This window comes from Mchenga conophoros, linkage group LG12 (assembly GCF_057382185.1).
Source record: "Mchenga conophoros isolate Kocher_MC1m ecotype Shallow Benthic linkage group LG12, M_conophoros_male_GT1.1, whole genome shotgun sequence".
In the NCBI taxonomy this organism is placed as follows: Eukaryota; Metazoa; Chordata; class Actinopteri; order Cichliformes; family Cichlidae; genus Mchenga; species Mchenga conophoros.
Genome location: NC_140537.1, coordinates 21,525,492 through 21,547,777, shown reverse-complemented (window position 1 = coordinate 21,547,777; position 22,286 = coordinate 21,525,492). Strand labels below are relative to the sequence as shown.

The 22,286-nt window shown below is 40.9% G+C and overlaps 1 protein-coding gene and 1 long non-coding RNA gene across 4 annotated transcripts in view; one reads left to right on the top strand and one right to left on the bottom strand.

Annotated features, from left to right (window-relative positions):
• The window catches only part of mlxip (MLX interacting protein), a 28,047-nt gene extending 21,177 nt beyond the window's left edge, over positions 1-6,870 (top strand). For all 3 annotated transcript variants that reach the window (XM_085294508.1, XM_085294510.1, XM_085294507.1), the window contains exons 16-17: positions 2,781-2,910; positions 4,854-6,870. In XM_085294508.1, the coding sequence (XP_085150634.1) occupies positions 2,781-2,910; positions 4,854-4,960 (237 nt within the window). In that variant the 3' untranslated portion in view covers positions 4,961-6,870. The remainder of the gene's footprint in view (positions 1-2,780; positions 2,911-4,853) is intronic.
• Positions 6,871-15,699: 8,829 nt separating this feature from the next.
• On the bottom strand, positions 15,700-20,337 carry LOC146562604 (uncharacterized). The gene is made up of 3 exons (XR_014894546.1): positions 20,271-20,337; positions 16,540-16,691; positions 15,700-16,329 (listed from the first exon to the last, which is right to left on the bottom strand). It is a non-coding gene; the product is annotated as an uncharacterized LOC146562604 (long non-coding RNA).
• Positions 20,338-22,286: the final 1,949 nt, after the last annotated feature.

Below are 22,286 nucleotides of genomic sequence, written 5' to 3'. Positions count from 1 at the left end.
GCAGGGAGTTTGTTTTTAGGAGCAGTAATTATCCCAGATAAAGTTTCTTGTGTTTTAGCCCTGTTGCTGTAGTGCAGGTTACTAGCATGCGGGCTGCTTTTCAGGCCCATTCGGACCCGGACCTATATCCAAAACAGATTTAAAACCTGATGGGATGCTTCTGTTTTAACTGGTGCAGGTTTTCTGGTCTTTACAGCAGTGGTTCAGTGGCTGAAGAAACACGCAGAACAATCGGATGTGACTTAGCTATCTCACATGATATCGTTTAGCCAATCAACTCTGTGCATTCCGGGGGATACACACGGGGACTCTGCAGTGCCAACAGCTGAAAAGACAGTGAAAAGAAAGTGACAAATATAGAAAAAAGACAGGGAGTGATACAGACGACTGTGCTGGCGAAGGCCGAGACAAAGAAAACGGAGAGAAAAATAAGTAACAAATGGTGCTGGTGCAAAAAACAAAAACATTGGACAGTGAAAATAGAGGATTAAATGGCTGAATGCTGGACTTCTACACATCCAATCAGGCGATCTCCTAACAAATGTGATCCTGAAGGAGCAGTTTGTAAAAAGTGACTATTCCACTGTATTTGACTTGACACACAAATGCAAGGTTTTCTACAAAGTGAATATAATCAAACTAAATATTGCTCCAGGCTCACAAATGACCACCTCCACATGTGTATGAATGGCTCTGACTCCAGTCCAGGACAAACTACAGTTCTGAGCCAAAACATGGGAAAGAAAGCGAGCCACTAAAACTGTTCAGCTGTTAGGATGTTTATTATTTTTAAAACCAGTGGAGACTGTTCAGTCAGGATGTGAAACAGAAAAGGGGAGGTCTATTTACTTTTTCTATTTCGGATGTTAGGTCTCCCATAACTGCTGGGCCACTGTAACCTTCACCCTCCACATCTTCCCGCCCTTCTCTGAGCCCTTGGAATTTCTTAAGTTTCTTGTGTTCCTGATGTTGCTGTCATTCGGAACTGCTACATCTGTCATTATAAGCTGTCTCCTTCTGTTTGCCATGGATGTTAGTTGCCTCATCCTGGACTGTGGTGCTGACACTCACCAGTCCCCAGCCTCCTTCCTTCTGCTTGGCATACAGCCTCAGGATGCTGGACATGAGGTGAAACCCTGCATGCATGCATGCATGCATGGTAAGGAGCTTCCTTTTCTTGATATCAGTGGCTTCTATCTCCTCCTCTGGCCAGCTTATTATCCCAGCAGGGTCTGATCACAGGCAGGGCATAGGTGTTATTACCCCCTCAGTTCTTACTACCTTCCCTCTCTATGTTATCATCAAACTACTTTTCTCCAGGCCGGACAACATTCCGATGTCACTGCTGTATATCCTGGTGGTGTGGATCAGTGAATTGATGTCTTGTTCACTCTCGGCATACAGCTTGATGTCATCCATACAGGAGGTGGCTGAAAACTGCTCCATTCCACAGTCAGTATTTGTAGCCTGTAGGTTTGGGCGATATATAAAAATTTTCCAGCCGACAATTGTCAGTCCAATAATCGATGATGGGCGATATATTCGCGCATGCACATATCCTCCGTGTAATCATGCACAGACTGATTTCATGTTTATAATACAGAAGAAGTCCAAACATGGATGAACTAATTTCCCCAGAAAAATTGGGGCTGTCAGCGTTGGCGCAGCATTAATGCGGTCATCACAATTAACATGATTAAAAATTTTAACGCGCTAAACCCATCTCCATCAACAAGCATTTGGGCGCACTCTGAGGAAGGTGCATTTGCTCACGAATAAAAGAGGGTGCTGTTAAAACAGCGCTATTATGTATTTTTATTTTTTTTGTTGACTGCTTCTATTAGCTCCATCATCATTAGCAAACTTGCTCATGGGCAAATAAATGAATAAATCGCCCTTGTGAAAACGATCACCGATAGTTGATATATTCGTCCAATCACCCAACCCTAGTAGCCAGTCTTGTCAATGATCTCACTGAGGGGGTTCAGGCCGATGCAGATGCATCCCCATTGAGTTCCTGATGAAGGCTCTTAGGGTCCTGTTGATCTTGTATAGTTCTAGGCATTCCAGGATCCAAGTGTGGGACATTGAGTCATCGGCCTTCTTGTAATCTATTCTTCTAGTCTTCTCTTAAATTCATTAGCCAATGAGCTTTGCTACCCATATGCTCTTCCAGTATTGTTCCGTCTCCAGCCTTGGTGGTGCTGCTCTCATATTGTTCCCTTGCCACTGAAAGTACACCTTGGCTGGTTCTGTGGAGAACAGCTACTTTATTCTCTGCCTTCTATCTCTCTGGTTTACCTCTTCAAGCAGCTGGCCAAAGTTGTGAGTCTTTTCTTGGCAGTTTCCAAAGTGTTAGGTATGGACAGCTCGCTGTACTTCTTAAGTACCTCCCTGCAGTTCTGATAGTTGGCTAACCACTCTCCTTCTCCAATGGAGGGTACTGCTCCTTGTGGATGTTCAACTTGTAGCCAAGCATCTCATTGATCACTGCTGCTGTAGTGTAGATCAGCTTGTTTGTCTCAGTATATATCTTAATAACCCTGTATTATGTATATATGTGTGTGAGAGAGAACCTAGCATCCTAGTAGGGAAACCTTCAGGTATTTATTTACCTTTGCTCTCCAGGTCAATAATGTAGTAGGGTTGATAATAAGACTTCAACTGTATCAAAACCACACACTGCATTTTTAATACCTCTTGGCCTTTTACATTTAAAGCCTATTTTGATAAGTTGTGTAATCAGATTTAAAGTTCCTCCTTGACTGTCATACATTCAGTTCAGCATCATTATCAAGCCTCTTTTTGATTCTTTCAATGGGATGGTGTCAACAGCAAGCAGAGCAGAGCTTTGTCAGACCACGCTGCAATGGCTGGATCGTCACTGCTCGCTTCCAGCACTCAGACCCAGTAAGTAAAATAACCGACATGCTCTGACATACAAGTGGGGGGGAAAGTCCTTTACGTCTTCATTCCACCTACTGTTTGCAAGAGAAGTGGATCAGCACTTTTGGATGATTTTTGACCCCAAAGGGACTTTCTTCCATCTGCACAGCTTTGACTATCTTTCACCATCTCTGTATATTCCTGCCTTTTAATCAGAAATCACACAACCATGACACAACAGGAAATTCAACATTGTAGCACAGTTTTTGAACGATATGATAACTCACTTGAGGGGTAATCACAGTAACTTTGTTGTAATTACAATGAGTGCATCTGATTATTACATAGCATTTTCTTCCACTAAAAATGCTACGTCCTGATGAACAGAGGCAACTTTTTGAGATTTGTGACATGGCGTGTTATGCTGTTGGAAGCAGTCTTAAGAAGATGGGTACACAGAGGTCACAACAGTCTTATAAACAGCATGACAGCATCACAACACACAGAACAGCAAGACAACGCAAAGCAATCCCCGGGGTGTAGCGCCTTAAGTGCCAACAGCAGACAGACAGATGAAAGATGAAGACAAACATACCCACACTTGTCAGGGCTGAGGCTCCTTTATATTGAGAGGCATCTACGGCTTCTCTTTTTGTTATGTAAGCTCCCAAAATTTGACTTTAATTTCCACTTTGATTAAATTTTTCCCAATTTGTGTGAAATCATTCTCTTTAAAAACAGTTACACATTAGATGTATTTATTCATGTCTTACTTTGATCAATGTGTCAGTTTACACAACTTTCCCAGACCTCATCGTCCATCATCTTTATAGCTCATTTTGACAGCTTTATGGCCAAGGTCAGGTTAAAGCGTCAGGATCATGGTTGTTATGCCAGCTTTGCAGCAAAATGCAATTAGTCCTCCTTGATATTTTTATGGCTTTAAAGGAGTTGTAATGCCAAAGTTATCAATTTCACTAATTTATGGTAACTTCAGACTTCAGTTTGGGCTGTCAAAGCTATAATCTACCAATATGTCACAAACCTGACCTAAGTATACTGGTCACAAATAATTTGTGTATGTTTCGACTGCTTAACATGGGCACTCCCTAAAATATAAAGCACTGTAGTACAAGTATATAGTGTATACCAGTATATATCATTTCAGAGTCTACATGCCATGAGAAACATCCCCTACAGGTAGACATAGTCAGCAACGATACTAATGGAGGCTGAGAAGTTTAAATGATGCTCAAATGGTAGTAAGGGGCCCAAAGTGTGCCAAGAATATGTCTACAACATCCCCATCATTAGACCACAACTGATCCATTGGAGCAAGGCAGGACATGACGCTGGTTTTCTTGTTGTTTGTACCAAATTCTGACCCTACTGTAAAAATACTGCAGCAGAAATCAAGATGCATCACGCCAGGCAACATTTTTCTCCAGTTTTTGTGAGAGTCTTTGTGAACTGTAGCCTCAGTTTCCTGTTAGCTGACAGAAGTGGCACTACATATGATCTTCTGCTGCTGGAGTTCATCTGCTTCAAAAGTGCTGCATACATCGGCTATAACCAGTGGCTGTATAAATTACTTTTGCTTTTCAATCAGCTCACAGCAGATTGGTCATTCTCTTCTGACCTCTGGCATCAACAAGCCGCTCACTCTCTGTAGTATTTTATAGTTTGTTCTCTGTATGAGATGGTTGGTTAGAGGCAAATCCCAGCGGTTTTTGTGATATTAACACCAGTTAGTGTGGCACCAATGACCATGTCACATTCAAAGTGACTTAAAATCACCTTCTTTATGCTGATGCTTGATTTGAATTTGAGCAGGTCATGCAGTCAACCAAAACTCAGATTAAATCAGAGCAAACTACATGCGGCTCTAAATGGAAAGCACACGGGCATCTGTTTGTGCAAATATCAACCATTTGTTTTAATGCAATTCATTTGGGCTTGTTTTTCAGTGGTCCTAAGTACTCTTCGCCAGCTGTGCACTACCACGTCCATTCTCAGCGATCCATCCGTGCTCCCTGAAGAAGCCATCCAGGCCGTAACACAAACAAACTCTTAGATTCCTCCTGGAAGTGACCCAGAAGCCACCTGAACTTTTTTTTTTTTAACCATCATAACATATCACTGGTTTGCCTTGTAGCCTTTCAGCAAGCTCAGTCTTCCACAAATCCCAGAAAAGAGACTATGTTTGACTTTTGGGAACGAGACACATGGTGCACCAAACAAAATGAGTGCAAAAATGACTTTTTAATCATATTTAAATAGAAGTAACTATGACTATCTTTAACTTTCAGATGATTTTCCTCTTTTAGTGTATTAGAAGCTGGCCCATGTCGTTTTTATGTCTTGAAAGCAACAACTTGTATTTAAATTTAAGTTACATTTAAAAAATGTTAAGTCGCAAGATTGTGTTTCAAAAAGGGAAATGCTGAATGGGAAGTTTGTTCTCTTATGCAGTATAAGGACATCATTTCTTTCCTTTCACAAGATTATCAGATGTTTTTTGTTTTGTTTTGGTTTTTTTAATCTAGCTAGAAGTACAATTTATTTTATTTGGAGGTTCAAACGCCTCCCATTGAGGAGATTGAAATATATTAAAGTTGAATACTTATATGTTGGAATTTGCCTGTCCTGTTCTGTTCACCGTCCCTTGTTTACTCAGGTGAATATTATCTTGTTCATAGCAGTTTTTTCCGTCCCTGCTCTGCCCATTTCTACTGAGCTCACCTGCAAACAACACAAGGATGAACGTTGCAGGCCGCAGCACGATGCCGCAACATTACTGTCAGCGCCCACAAGACGCGTAACTGAACTAGCAGTACAGATTTTGCATACACTACTGTATATTCCTGCATCTACAGTGTTACAGGATCTTCAGTGTGCAGTAGGGGTCTTTCTGGTTCTTTACTGATCACTCAGGGCTACGCTAATCATCTAAGAACAAGTCGAGCCAGGATCCTTCTCAGCAGGAACACGTACTGTCTGTAAGGGTACAGGTTTCACTTATATGCTGTTTCTTTCCTTCTCACGGGTACACGTGTTCAAAGCAAACACAGATAAAAAGCAATGCATTGGAGGAAGCGCAAAGAAACACACCCAAAGCCATATCCAAGAGTATTCTCAGTCTGTTGTGTTACTGGCATAATGTTTTTATGGAGTACTCTGCTTTGTGGAGAGCTTGAGGGTTAGACACTGTGAGTGCAGCTGGCAGCCTTGAGGTCAAAGTGTGCCTGCATGTGATCTTTGCCAGCGGATTCGTCTCTATCTTCTTTTGTGGTTCAGCACTCCTCAGGCAGATGTTGTGAGTTTGTTTTTTTTTTTCTTTTATTGTGCAGAACAACTGAGTTTACAGTAGCACAACGCACCATGTTTAATAGATGAATGTGCAGCTTTTTGTGTGTGCAGTTCTTTTCTTTTTTTTATTTATGATTGGATTGCACGAGTCTTTTATAGGGGAAGTTGTGCTCTTGTGTTCCTCTGTAGGCTGCTCAGTTCACAAAAAATGGAGAATGCAGTGATGAACACTTAAATGAACAGTTTGGTGTTGCGAGTCAAATATATAGAGTTCAGATATGATTTACTACTATTTGATGATGAAGATGCACCTCTGAATGCAGCTAGGCTTTCTCTTTAAATAGTTTTGTAGTTGTTTCTCCTCTTTTGATGATGTCTCTGTGCCGTTTCTCTCCTGTATTACACCGTTTTCTTTCCTTCTCTCTCTCTAGTGATCTTTACTTTTGTGTTTCTTTGTGTGGATTTGTTTTGGATGATGTACAGGATGACGCAGATTGGATCTGCTTATGTTCGACTCCCAACATTTAGTATTGTATTGTTGGTTTTATGAAGAAAAGATATTTTCTTATGCTGGATACGACTGTTTCTTTGTGCTCTTCCCAAATGTCTACATGTAACATGATGGAAAATGCCTTAAATGATTCAGAATCACAATAAATACAACAAAACTGAAAACTTTGTCTTCTCATCACTTTAATTTCAATACAAAACATTTGCTCAATAGAATCCATGACCAGGTATCAGATTTAACTAAATATTTTCAATAAAAGAGAACATTAGTAGCCGACCAATCAGTGAATTCTAAACGTAGCTTTGCCGAGCCATTCGTCCACAAGCTCCAGCAAGCACTTGGTGTACACATAGCTGTCCAAGTCCTGCTTGAAGGAGGGTAGTCTGCATGTGTGGGAGACCGTATTGCCGGTCCAGAGATGCACCACATCACGTATGATCTGGCAGATGTAGTGCAGCTGTGACGACAGCTCCGGGGTGAACTTTGACACCTTTGCCATGTAGCACTCGAAGGAGCTTAGCTGGTGAGCGGTGAGGTGCCGCTGCTCCGGCTTGATCAGCTCTGAAATGTTCAGGGTGAAGCAGGTGATGTTGGGAAGCAGTCCAAAAGCATCCTGCAGGAGAATCCATGAACATACAACTCAGTAACTACTCATCGCTGTTTGTGTGAAACTGATGATGATGTGTTGTTATTTTTGTAACACAAACGCATGCAAATGATCCACAGAAGAATTTGAAACTGACAGACGGTTCAAATACAGCTCTTAATTCATCACTTTCAGTCCCAGGAAGAGTTTATTATGCCTTTCTTTGTTTTCTAATGTAAAGTTATGTTTACATTTTTTTTTAAACCAGCTGCTAAAAATAGAGCAAAAGTCTTGATAATGCCTTTAAAGCATCAACATACACTCATGGTCTGTGGTGTCACCAGCTCCTCATGTCCATATAATCAAGGGAGCACAGCCTACAACTGGTATTGCTTGTAACATCCTAATACCAGTGTATGCACCTCAAATAACCTGATATGACTATAAAAGCTTTAATTTACTAAACCAGTGGTGGACTACCTATAACACCGTTTACCAGCTCAGTTTAGTTTCAGCAGAGACAGAATCAAGTTAAAAACATCAGTTTCTTTTATAAAGTCTAAATTCTTCCCTCATTATGTAATACTAATGATCTTTGTAAGCATCAGAAGCCTTACCAAGTGCTCCAGCGCGCTACGTATCTTCACCCTAATCATCCGGATGCTGGCATTCAAGGCACGCTCGGCTGCCCTGTTTCCAACAGCCTCACAGTTTGCTTTCACAGCCAGCAGGCAGAAGAAGATAAGGACTGCAGCAGCAGCATGAAAGGGAACACAGTGGAGATTAATTAGATTGATTACACTGAGCAAGTTTGCCGACCAAAAACTCGAGTCGAGCTGCAGCCTGCTTTCAAATGACACAGCCTCACTTCAGGATGCTTACCAGCACGGAAATTCATGACAGCAGGAGGCTTTGGTTGACTGCAGGCTCTGATGAGATGCTGTGGTCCATCTTTCAAGGATCACTTTTATTAGAACTCCTGAGATAAAGATCAGGCTTTTAATATTTTCCTCTGCGTGCAGCTTTGAGAATAAGAAAACTTTAGGATTCAGGTTTTTTTCTCTTCTGGGGGTTTCCTCAAAGGAATCCCTGGTTTAAAAAAACTACACATCCCGTAACAGATCTCATGTGATTACTCATTTAAATTACATGAATGACTTGCACAGCTTTCTATATATATATATATGTGTGTGTGTGTGTGTGTGTGTTTCTATTAGCCTAATATTAAACAAGAAAATGAGTCAGTGAACGTAATCAATCAAGCTTTGTCCTGAAAATGTAAATGTGTCATCACTGTTTTAGGTTTTTTCTTGAGCTTAATCATTATTGACCTTTGCAGGTCTCCATTAAGACCAGCATATAATGGTAATATATTACTAAGGGGCTCAAGGTGAGAAAATATCCCCCATAACATCACACCACCAAGAGCTTGAACCATTGCCGGATGGATTCTCCATCCAAATTCCGACCCTGTGATCCAAACGTCACAGCAGAAATCAGAGTCATCAGATCAGGGAATATTTTTTTATGTTTCTGTGGCACACAGTGTTGTCTTCTGCTGCTCTGGTCATCTGCTTCAAGAGATGCTCCTTTACATCCCTTGCTGGTAACACATTGTTATTTGAGTTGCCTACCTATGAGCTCAATGCAGTCTATTTTCCTCTGATCTCTGACATCAACAAGCGATTTTCACCCAGAGAACTGATCCTGACAGGATGTTTTCTCTATGTTGGGCCATCCTGTATAAACCCCAGAGATGGATATGTCTGATCAGCAGTTTGTGAAATCTGGCACCAACAACCAGAGTCACTCAAATTATGTTTCTTTTCCCTTCTGATATTCAATTTAAACTTCATTATTATCATCGTCACCTAAATACACTACATGTGATTGGCTGAATAGGCATAGAGATACTAAATTGCTCTTTTTAAAGACTCATAGTGCTTTCTTACTACAAGAGTCTCACTCACACCAACACAAGTCATTTTTTCTACATTCACATATGTGATGGTTGGGAGCATCTGATGGATTACGTTGGGGTTCAATGTCTTTCAGAGTTGTGGATGTCAGCGATCGAACCACTGACATTCCAAGGACCACTTTTATTGAGGCTTTTCAGAGAAAGATCATTCTTTTCCTTTGGGTGTGGCTTTCAGAGCAAGAATTTTAGGAGTCAGTGTTTTTCTGCTGGGGCTTTCCTTTGTAAAGAAATTTCTTCAAAAGAAAACACAAAACATCGACACTTCCCGTAACAGGTAGTCAACCAAAACAGATTAAATCTGTAATAACTGGACAAAACAAGAAAAGTGTACAAACAAGAATTAAAGGTGGGTACCTTTGTGCTTTACCCTCGTTTAATCTTATTTCCTGTGATCTCTCATGTAAAATCAAATAAGTAACTCTTTAAAAAAATGCCAAAACTGTTTCAGGGTTAGCTAGAATGCAATTTTTTTTCTATCTTTGACCTTTACCATTGTCCTTTAAGGCCAGCGTATGATTCTCAGCTGCTACTAAGAGGCCCAAATTGTGGCAAGAACCTATCCCCACATCATCACATCACCAAAAGCCAGATACAAAGCAGGATGAATCCACCAAATCCTGACCCTACCATCTGGATCCTGCAACTCAAGACTCATCAGACCAGCGTTTTTTCCAGTCTCCTATTGTCCAGTTTTGGTGAGCCTGTATGAATTGTTGCCTAAGTTTCCTGTTCGCAGCTGACAGGACTGGCACACAGTACAGTCTTCTGCTTATGTAGGCCATCTGCTTCAAAGGGAAGGGAAGGAGCCTGAGCTAATGTGTGAGGTTGAGAGGTACTGGCTAAATATAGTCGGGCTCACCTCAATACACGGTTTGGGCTCCGGAACCAGTCTCCTGGAGAGGGGCTGATCTCTGTCTCAGCCTGGAGTTGCCCTTGGTGACAGGTGGCAGGCTGGGGTGGGTGTCTTATCTTAGTGTCCCCTCAGCTTGCTCCCTTACATTGGAGTTTTTCCTGGTGGACGCAAGGATTTGTTCCCTGGACCCATGCGCTGAATGACAGTTCAGAGTAGTGGGTGCTCCACCTGACGACTCCACCTGTCGTCTTATTGGGAGACTTCACCACTCAAGTCCTATCGGGCTGGGTTAGCCTGTGGGACTTCGGAGGCAGCCGAAGGAGGAACAATGCGGTTTTTGTCCTGGTTGTGGAACACTGGATAAACTTTTTAACCTCTTGAGGATACTTAAGGGTGCATGTGAGTTTGCCCAACCAGTCTGCATGTGTTTTGTGGACTTGGAGAAGGCATGTATGGGGTCTCTGACCCATTGCTACGGGCCATTCGATCCCTATACAATTGTTGCAAGAGCTTGGTCTGCATAGCCAGCAATAAGTTGGGTCCCAAGGGTGGCTAGCCCTTCCCTTATAGATATATATAGGGTGAGGAGTTTGGCCATCTGGCAGGGGCTCAGAGTAAAGCCACTACTCCTCTACATCGAAAGGAACCAGTTGAGGTGGTTCAAGCATTTGACATCCCCACACTCGTGAACAAGACCCTGAGATACTTAAACTCCTCCACTTGGGGCAGTTACTCGTCCCTGACTTGGAGTGGGCAGTCCACCCTTTTCTGGCTGAGGACCGTGGCCTCAGACTTGGAGGTGCTAATTCTCATTCACACCGTTTCTCACTCGGCTGTGACTGCTCCAGAGCGAGCTGGAGGCCACCACCTGATGAAGCCAACAGAACCATATCAGATATCAAAAGTAGAGATGAGATCCTGACACCATCTAAGTGTTAGCCATGTGTAGTTAGTCCCTGTATTGTTGAGGGGTGAATTAAAAATAGATTTAATTTTTAATCATTCATGCTCCAGTCTGTGTCCTTTGGCTAAGTTGCACTGCTCTCTCTTGGCAGAAGAAAAAGCAAAATTACTTTTTAAAAAATATCATATTTAGATAAAAGTAACTATCATTACATCGAAAGCTGATCCTTATTGTTTATTTGTCTGGCAGAAGAATATTTAACTTCATTTAATATATTTAACTACCTGTGCTTTCTAAAAGTATTTATATAAAACTTTGACTTTGGTTGTTTTAGATCTTTTAGTCTTAATATAAAGATTTTTAGTGTGTTGTGTACATTTCTAATGTGCTGCCAGACTTGTTTGCTGGACTAAAAGAGTGGTTAACTGACCAAACTGAGTAATGATGACTGGATAAGTCAGCCTGCAGCTGGAAGCTGGTGGCTTAGGGCCACTTGGTGGCTGTAATGTGGAACTACAGGCTGACAGCTGATTACATCTGCACAATACACTGGGCAGATGCTGGAGTCTTGTGGAGCTCATAGGAAGTGATATCAGACGGGAACTGTGCAGAAGAAGGACAGCTCATTTCCTGTGGGTCTGGCTGCTGTTTGAGAATGAGAAGAGATCAGGAAACAGCCTGCTGGACAGTTACAAGGACTGGACTGTGCTGTAACTCTGTGGACTGGGCTTTTGTTTTTATTTTGCTGTATTCAGGTACCTGTGTAGTGTACTTTGTCAATGGAATTTCCCCTCAGTTCTTAAAGAGTGTAATAACTATTTTTATTATTTTTAATCATCCATCAATTCACTTTCTTATCCGGGACCGGGTTACAGAGGCAGCAGCCTAAGCAGAGAAGCCCAGACTTCCCTCTTCCCATCTTCCTCCTCTAGATTTTCCAGGGAAACGCCAAGATGTTTTCAGGCCAGCAGAGAGATATAATCTCTCCAGGGTGACCTGGGTCTCCCTGGGGCCTCCTGCCGGTGGGACATGCCCGGAATACCTCACCCAGGCAGCATCCTTTTCATATGCCCGAACCTCCTCACCTGGCTCCTTTCATTGTGGAGGAGTAGTGGCTCTGAGCCCTTCTTAATGATTATATTCCTCGTTCTATCTATAGGGGAGAGGCCATCCACCCTTCAGAGAAAGGTCATTTCTGCTACTTGTATCAGCGATCTCATTCTTTTGATCAGTACCCACAGCTTGTGAGGGTGGTGACATAGATCGACTGGTAAATTGAGAGCTTTTTCACGGTCAGCTCTCTCTAGGTACTACGGCAGACTGGTACAGTGTCCACATCACTGCAGCCGCAGCACCAATACGTCTACTGTGCTCTTGCTCCCCTCACTCATGAACAAGACCCTGAGATACAGGGGACAGTATTTGGATCAATGTGCGTTATAACTTGTATTTAAATTTCAATTGGTTTTAAAGATTTAAAGTCACAAGAATGTGCGTGGGTTTTTAAAAAAAATATGAAGCAAAGTTTTTATCCAACATTTGTTTGCTGTTTCTGGTTGATGTAGAGTATTCAGAATCACAATAAATACAACAAAAATGAAAACTTGGAGTTCTTTTCCCTTTATCTTTAATAAAAAATAATTTGGTTATTGATAAATAAATACAACCAGGATATCAGATTTCAATAAATATTTTAAATAAATTAGAACATTAGCAGCCGACAAATCAGTGAAATCAAAACTTCGCTTTGCCGAGCCATTTGTCCACAAGCTCCAGCAAGCACTTGGTGTACACATAGGCATCCAAGTCCTTGAAGGAGAGTGGACTGTAGGTCTGGGAGACCGTCATGCCGGTCCAGAGCTTTTCGGCATCCTGCATGGACTGGCGGATGGCCTTTAGCTGCGATGACAGCTCTGGGGTGAGTGTTAACACATCTGCTATGCGGCTGTGGAAGGACGAGAGCTGGTGAGCGGTGAGGTGCTGCTGCTCTGGCCTGACCAGCTCCGAAAAGTTCAGGGTGTGGCAGGAGATGTTGGGAAGCACCCCGGGAACATCCTGCAGGAAAATCAGTGAGTTACAAGCTGCAGGCGGTTCAAATACAGCCGTCAATTTATCACCTTCAGTGCCAGAAAGGTTGAAAGGCTGTCATTGTTCCCTAAAGTGCAAATTTACATTTTCACCTTATTTTTTCCAAACCAGCTGCCAAAGCCCCCCAAAACTTTCAGTTTACTTTAGAAAAGGAAGCTGAGAAATGTACTTTTAGATTTCTGCTTAATTTTAAAAGCAGTTGTAGATGCTGATTACGCATCACTGTCGGTAAGTCGGCAAATAATTTCAGCTCACTGATTTACTGATATGTCACCTAGTCCCTGTTAATCTCTATTAGGGCCTTTCAGTGCACAAACTAAGAACAAACCTAAAATAAAAATGAGAATTATTGTTATTTATTGTGTTTGTTAAATTATCTAAAATTTTCATTTTAATATTTTTAGCATAATCTCAGTCGATTCTGACATCTGACTGGGCTGTGTGCTCAAACACAGCACAGCGCTTTACCGAAGCTGCTTCCATTAAGATGAGTCAATTTTTACAAACTATCATTCAAGCTGCTTTAAAACACATGTAAACTGTGGAAACTTTTACCTGAGACAGTACTGAGTTAAAAAACACCAAATTCTTCACACAGTCTCCCTTCTTTATGATCTAATGATCTTTGTAAGCATCAGAAGTCTTACCAAGTGCTCCAGCACGCTCCGTATCTCCACTCTAATCTCCTGGATGGTGGTGTTCAAGGCTTTGTTCCTAACAGTCCCGCAGTTTGCTTGCACAGAGAACAGGCAGAAGAAGATAAAAACTGCAGCGGCAGCAGCAGCAGCATGAAAGGGAGCACAGAGGAGATTAATTAGATTTGAATACACTCACATGTACACACAGAGAGAGAGAGAGAGGGGGGGGGGGTGAGCTGCAGTAACCACTGGAGAGTTTCAACATTGCACAAGTTTGCCGACCAAAAAACTCGAGTCGAGCTGCAGCCTGCTTTCACACAGCCTCACTTCAAGATGCTTACCAGCACGGAAATCCATGACAGCAGGAGGCGTTGGTTGACTGCAGGCTCTGATGAGATGCTGTGGTCCATCTTTCAAGGACCACTTTTATTAGAACTCCTGAGATAAAGATCAGGCTTTTAATATTTTCCTCTGCGTGCAGCTTTGAGAATAAGAAAACTTTAGGATTCAGGTTTTTTTCTCTTCTGGGGGTTTCCTCAAAGGAATCCCTGGTTTAAAAAAACTACACATCCCGTAACAGATCTCATGTGATTACTCATTTAAATTACATGAATGACTTGCACAGCTTTCTATATATATATATATATATATATGTGTGTGTGTGTGTGTGTGTGTGTGTGTGTTTCTATTAGCCTAATATTAAACAAGAAAATGAGTCAGTGAACGTAATCAATCAAGCTTTGTCCTGAAAATGTAAATGTGTCATCACTGTTTTAGGTTTTTTCTTGAGCTTAATCATTATTGACCTTTGCAGGTCTCCATTAAGACCAGCATATAATGGTAATATATTACTAAGGGGCTCAAGGTGAGAAAATATCCCCCATAACATCACACCACCAAGAGCTTGAACCATTGCCGGATGGATTCTCCATCCAAATTCCGACCCTGTGATCCAAACGTCACAGCAGAAATCAGAGTCATCAGATCAGGGAATATGTTTTTATGTTTCTGTGGCACACAGTGTTGTCTTCTGCTGCTCTGGTCATCTGCTTCAAGAGATGCTCCTTTACATCCCTTGCTGGTAACACATTGTTATTTGAGTTGCCTACCTATGAGCTCAATGCAGTCTATTTTCCTCTGATCTCTGACATCAACAAGCGATTTTCACCCAGAGAACTGATCCTGACAGGATGTTTTCTCTATGTTGGGCCATCCTGTATAAACCCCAGAGATGGATATGTCTGATCAGCAGTTTGTGAAATCTGGCACCAACAACCAGAGTCACTCAAATTATGTTTCTTTTCCCTTCTGATATTCAATTTAAACTTCATTATTATCATCGTCACCTAAATACACTACATGTGATTGGCTGAATAGGCATAGAGATACTAAATTGCTCTTTTTAAAGACTCATAGTGCTTTCTTACTACAAGAGTCTCACTCACACCAACACAAGTAATTTTTTCTACATTCACATATGTGATGGTTGGGAGCATCTGATGGATTACGTTGGGGTTCAATGTCTTTCAGAGTTGTGGATGTCAGCGATCGAACCACTGACATTCCGATTAGTAGACGCTGCTAAAGATGTTTACAGTCCTGTTATTAACTCTTTTCTTCTTTATGTGGGACAAAAAGTTGGTTCTCATAACATGAAGATGCAGTCGTGTTTATGGTTAAGTGATGGTTAGGCGGGTTAGTATCTGTGCTTACACTAAGTGTTAGTCAGCAGGATGTTCTGCGAAGTCATCGAGACAACTCTGTTTGTGTGGTCCGCCTTTGGCAAGAGCGTCCTCTGAACTTCACCGTGTGAAGGTTTGGCCGTAGGTTTGCTTTTAGGTTAGTGCTGCGATGGCTACAACATTTTGATGGCTAAGGTAAAATGTAAAAAAACAAAACATTATGTCGTTTGTGTGGCAAGCAGAGAAACAAGGAAAGGTCAAAGGGCTTCATGGTCTGAGCTGAACATTTTATTATGCCAGGTAACGTTTTTAAACTGCACATGTGGTAGGTTACGTTATCCAGTCAGAATGGACCAGCCATAAAACATTACACATCATTCGATATAAATAAAATAAATACAAGCAAAAAATAATAATTAATTAATAAATACAAAAATAAATAAATAAATAGGTAGGAAAATAAATATTTTTAAAAACTCTTACATTTTGTCTAACAGGTTAGTGAAAACATTAACAAGACGGCTCTATCTGTGTGAAATTTTTCACCCATATCATGCTGTTTTTTAAAATACCGAAGATAGTGGTTTTCTTATTGTAAGTGTCTAAAGCCTTTAAATCTATGCTGCAATGTTGCCGGGGGGCACCAGCGAAATCTGTCTGCGCAACAGTCAAGTTGAACCGTTTAAGGAACACATTTGTGTTCTTGGTGACTTTTTCAGCCCCCAAATTTCGGTCCCCAATTACATCCTTGACGAATGCTGGCAGGCTTTCGAGGCAGCCCACAATGGCACAGATGGAATTCCTGATCTCGGTTTCGTTTCCCATTCCCCAAGTTTGTCCCTTAAGTTTCCCTGTGTCGGTTAAGTTGAGTGGCAGACCTGCGTATTTGCACTGCAAAAGAAGTGAGAGCAGTTAGCGCAAAGGCAATGATGCAGCACAGCGCTCTGAGGATGTTAGCTATACTTCCATGATAAAAATCAGAGTTTCAAAGGGTTCCTTTACAACAGATCGTGTTTATCGTGACACATAAAGTGGCTTTGACAGTTGAATGCAAATCTTTAGATTTATATTTACCGGCACATTTTATTTTATTGTACTTACATAATTATTTGTTGCCCTTTGTAGTTCGCAGAGAGATGCTTCCAAGTTCTTCTTCATTTCCTCTTTAAGCTCTTGTATAGGGTTCTTTGGCACTGGGTTGGAAGCCATAATGGGAATACATATCATCACGATGAGCGACAGATGAGGGAGCTCTGCAAGCAGTTATGCAAAAAAAAAGCTGATGTCAAAAAAAGCTGAAATCAACACTGCTGGCAGATCACCTGATCATACTAAAAAAGAAAGCTAGACTTGAGAGACTGACACTTAAACAGTTATTTCAGATGGTAAGCACACCCTCATACCTCAAAGCAGACTTACACCATAAAAGGCGGTAAAGTAGCAGAAGGATCATTTACTTCAGTGTATATTTTTATGTATATAGTGCCATTTCAAAACACTGGTTACTTCACTACAAAGTAAAAACCCTACAATCTTAGAGAAAGAAGATTAAGCATGTCGCAACAGCAGGGAGAAAGAACTCCCTTTTAACAGGAAGAAACCTGCATCGAAACCAAGATTGGAGAGGGGAGAGGAGGAGAGCGTGGAGACACACAGACAAAATGCAAACTATGAGAGGGGAAGACAAAAGTTGATGATATGCACTAGTGAAAAGAGCTGAGTGGAAAAGAAGTGCTCAGTGCATCATGGGAAATTCCCTAGCACTCTGAGGCTATAGCAGCATAACTGAGAGATGGTTTCAGTCACTTGATTCAGCTCTAAGTAAAAGCTTTATTAAACAAAACCAAAAAAAAACAACAACCAAAAAACAATAACAAAAGCTGAAGCATAATCTTAAAACTACAGAGGATGTCTGTCTCCTGAATCCAAACTGGGAGGTGGTTCCACAGCCGAGGCTCAAGCCCCTGCCTCCCATTCTACTTTAAGAAACTCTAGGAACCATGTTTAGCCTGCATTCTCCATCAGGACTACAGGTCTGTAAGGGCCCTGATCAATCAGTACTTTGTATGTGAGTAGAAATAGGATCTCTTCTTCTAGTCCCTGTTAGCACTCTCACTGCAGTGGATTGGACTGAAGGCTTTTTTCTTTAAGCTTTTAGAGCAAAATCATAATAAAGAAGTACAGAATAGTCCAGCATAGAGGTAACAAATACCTCAACAAGTTTTTTAGGGTAACTCTGAGGCAGTTATTGACATTATAGTATGCAGATGAAAGATGGCAGCCATACAAATTTGTTTAATGCGACCGTTAAATGACAATGACTCCACGCTTCGAGCAGTTCTAAAAAGCCTCACTTCAAAACACACCACAACGTGAAGATAAACAGCAGCTCTACACAAAGATCTGTGTCTGATCTACGCTTTGCAGGAACAAATGATCCTCCTATACTGTTCAACTAGAAATCAAAAGGAGCTTACCTTTAATAAGACCCATGGTGTTGCCTGTTTCTGTTTGCTGCTAATGATCCTAAACTGGCACACAATGTGCTTATATACCAAAATGTGGGATTTTTTTTGTTTCAGGAGATGACGTTTGTGGCACTATCGTCCAGAGAATCTTTCTAAATGTTTCTATTTTGCAATTGTAGGTCGTTCACCACATGAACTTACTGTGGGTAGATGAAGCAAACTACCACAGAGGCATCTCAAAGATCTGATGTCTGTTGATTAAAGACAAAAAGTGGTGAACTGCAGGTAATGATTTGACTGTGTCTCCCACTGACCCCATAGTTAACTGCTTGTGGCAGTACAGGAAACCCAGAAAGACTGATTGCTTTTTGTTCTTTCTGTTTCTGAATCACATTGCTTTCCACGTTTGTTGACCAGATATTTCCAAATAAGGTCCAAAAAGCCAGATTAACTTTAACTGCGGGGCTCCAGAGGGCCAAGGCCCGCCGCCTTTGGATTCAATCACAAGGGGTCGCCGCTGCAGGTAGTGTCACAAACACCGAGATGATCCATCTCCTTCATGTTATCAGCACATGTTCAGTTTCTGTGTACTTGTGGCAAAATGTAATCAGCCAAATGACGTTACCGACTTATAGACTGCGTAAGAGGCCCTGAACCACACAGGGCAGGACGGATTCAAATTTTCATGTTGTTTACACAACAACTTAAGATTCATCTGACCAGTCAATATTTTTCCAATTAAATTTTTGACGTTCATGGGCACCGGTTTGGCTCAGTGCGCTGAGCGGGCAACCACATGCCATTCGGCTGAGAGCGTCCCACCCGGGTTTGAGTCCGTCCCGGGTTTGAGTCCGACCCATGCCCCTTTGCTGCGTGTCTCTCCCCCGCTTTCCTGTCCGACCTTCACTGTGTCTATTAAATAAAGCTGAAAAAGGCCAAAAGGTTTTTGATGTGTGAACTGAGGCCTGCTCTTAGTTGACAGGGATGTCACTCGGTGTGGTTTCTGCTGCTTTAACCCATCTTCTTCACAGTCACACATGTTGTGTGTTTAGAGATGCTCTTTATATTTGCTATACAAATAAATTTATTATTATTTGAGTTACTGTTGCCTTCCTAAGTAGAAGCAGTCCGGTCATTCCCTTCAAACCTCTGGCATTAAAAAGGTATTTTTACCCAGAGAACTTCCGCTCGAGGATATTTGCTCTTTTTCGCACCAATCTCTGTAAACAATAGAGATGGTTGTGTGGGAAAATCCCAGATTAGCAGTTTCCAAAATATTCAAACCAGCTGGTCTGGCACCAACAACCAACCCACATTCAAAGTGACTTAGATCAACTTTCTTCCTCATTCTGATGCTCAGGTTCGTCTTCAGCAGGCCGGCTTGACCACGTTTACTTAAAGCAGCCTTGCAGCATCTCAGTCTGACCTTTTGAAAGGCTGTGTTGAACTACAACACATTTACTCCTAAATACAGTGTGCCGCTGCCATGTGATTGGCTTAGATTTGCATTAATCAGTTGGGCAGGTGTACCTAATGAATAAACTTAGTTTGAGCAAAATGCAAAGAGCTTCACTCACATACACTTTTTCACTTATTTATTATTCAACAACTATTCAAGTGTGGTTCAGTAGTTAGTAGTAGTAGCACCTAATAACGTAGCTGGTGTATATTTGAAGTGGAGAACAAAACTGTTCGTGGAAATAAGGGGAGCCATAACTCCTCATACCTGAGAGTAATTTCCACTCAGGGTTTCACAGACATGTCTACAATGGTTCCAGTTCCAGTAGACTCACACAAGCATTGAAGATACTGAGTCATATTCAAAATCTACTTTATTGGTACACAAATTTCATAGAAATTAATCTAAGAAAAAGAAGTCAGAGTTTTTCCATTCTCAGACACAACACAGGATCTTATCACCTTGTAGTCTGTGTAAAAGGTTTTTATCTGAAAACGTTATCACTGAATGTCACCTGCAGTCTGTGTCAGTTATCTGAGATCTCAGTTTACTAATTCCATTCTCCTTGTGGTTTACGGGGAACTCTGTCACTCGATTACTGGAGAATTCCACAAAACATTTGTGCACACCTAACTCAACAATAATTAATAAGCTGCCATAAATTTTTGCCAGATGTTCACACTTCCCAGAATGTGGATCCAACTCAGTTTCCAACTCAATCCCAGGCCTCACTGCAGCCGCATAAAGGCCACTAATGTCTGTTCAAGCATGGGGTAAAAGAGACAAACCCGTATAACAAACACACTCATTCATATATTTCCTCATTGAACAGTCATTTCCAGTGGACAAGCACACAAACAACATCCTTATATTTTCAAACTTTTACAAAAACTCAAACAACTCACCCATCAGAACTTCATCTTTTGGACCTTGTGTTCAGCAAAGTAACTGACAGCACTGCTCAATTCCAAAATCCTTGTGGTTTACTCATCCTGCTCTCTTCCCTCTTTCCCCCTGTGAGCACTTCCTTGCTTTGGTTGCTAAATATATATTTTAAAAAGCCACTGCGCTTAGTAAGTGCTCTGAGCGAAACACAGGTGGCATCAACAGGTTTGGGCACATTTTGCAGAAATGACAGGAAGCAAGACGAGGAAGTAAAGCAATATATTTCGCCAGAATCCCCCACTGGCAACAAAACATAAAATGCACCTATTAAATCAGTGGAGTGTAAAAAGTCTGAGTAAATATTTGCAACTAAAATCCAGTTCATCTTTTTGTTCACAGTAATTGTGAAAAACACTGACTTTATTTTACACTTCCTCATTATTTTCTTTAAAATCCATCACTAAATAAAATGTATTATGAATACGAGTCAGTATCTTTAATGCTTCCACAAGTCTTATCATGTAAATCGATCAATAATCAGTGCAACACATGCCATTTAACATTAACTTTCTGTAGGCTCACCTGCACGTCCCCCACGGTGAAAATGTGTGGTCACCCAAATTCATTGTCATCCTATAAGAAAAGCCTCCACAAGAGCAAATTTAAAATCGATATTTAGTGTTAAACTAAATACCTGAAAATGTAAAGACATTCCTATCGGGCTCTTTACCCCAAAGCACCTTTGTGCTTAAATATACAGCTGCATGGAGCTGCTACATCAAGCCTTTGTCTTTGTCAGATGACTGGTGTTAATCAGTAAATCTGAGATGAAAACGATTGAAATGCACACATTTACTCTTCCATTCAAGGAAAAACACAGATTTAATTAATAATAAAGTTATGTTTGTACCTGTCAGGAATTATTGTGTCATTATTATTCACCTCTGTATCTCCTTCCTGCAAATGTCTGGGAGCTGCCAAGGGTTAATTGCTAATTGTTTACATTAACAAGGTGTGGCTTGAGGTGTGCATTTGGCTAGCTTTGGGGCCTGGTTAAGTAAAACTTGAACAAAGAAAAAGAAGAAATACTGAAAGGAAAGCAAGATGGCAGTGAAAGAATAAAACTTAGAACTGATTATCAGTCAACCATCTTTTTAGCTAATGTTTAAAACATTGTATGTATGCTGCTGTCTGATGCTGATGGGGACACTTTTGCACAGCCTTTGCAGAGTCACATCTACGTCTGTTTATCCTGATGGTAAAAACGTTTGACATAAATGTAAGACAAATTTTCACGTGTCCATGTGACCAGATTTTTTTCAAAGCTAAGTAAGCTGCACTGTTAAAGCATTAGACTGCGACTGTGTTATAATACAGTAAATTATATTGGGAAAAAAAATCTGAGAAAACATTTTAGCTGCACGAACAGACGCTTTATTAACTATTTATTTGAAGATGACATTTTTCAATGTGACTACTTTTTTAAATTTAGGATTTAAAAGAGAGTTTAGAGTCATTCAATTTCCCAAATATTCATCACAGCAGTTTTTCTGCAATATGTAAATATTACTTTCTAGACTGTCCTGATTTGGTGAAAAACACACATGCTGTTTTAGAAACTTTTAACCAAAGACGAGAATGATTCAGCCTTCCTTTTGTGGTTTCCTGCTAACCTTGTTTCTTCTTGTAACTTAGTATGGTGTCAGTTGTATTTAGCAGCATTTTAGAGAAAATCTGACTATCTTCCTTTAAATCGACTCCTAGTAGCGAATGACCCCAAATAATTCACTTATTGTTTTTTTATGAAGTGTTCTTTTCCTTTTTTTTCAGGAGTCCAAATAACTTTTGTTTTCTATAAAAGTAACATCTTTAATTTGCCAGTGAGGTAATGATCACTCAGTCCAGTAGTCATGTTATAGTCATACCCATTATAATAACCTCTTTATTAAAGCATTACATTCATTTAACAAAGCTAGAAAGTTATCATACAATCATTATTTGATGAGGGTGGCCTGTAAATAACTATCAAAGTAAAA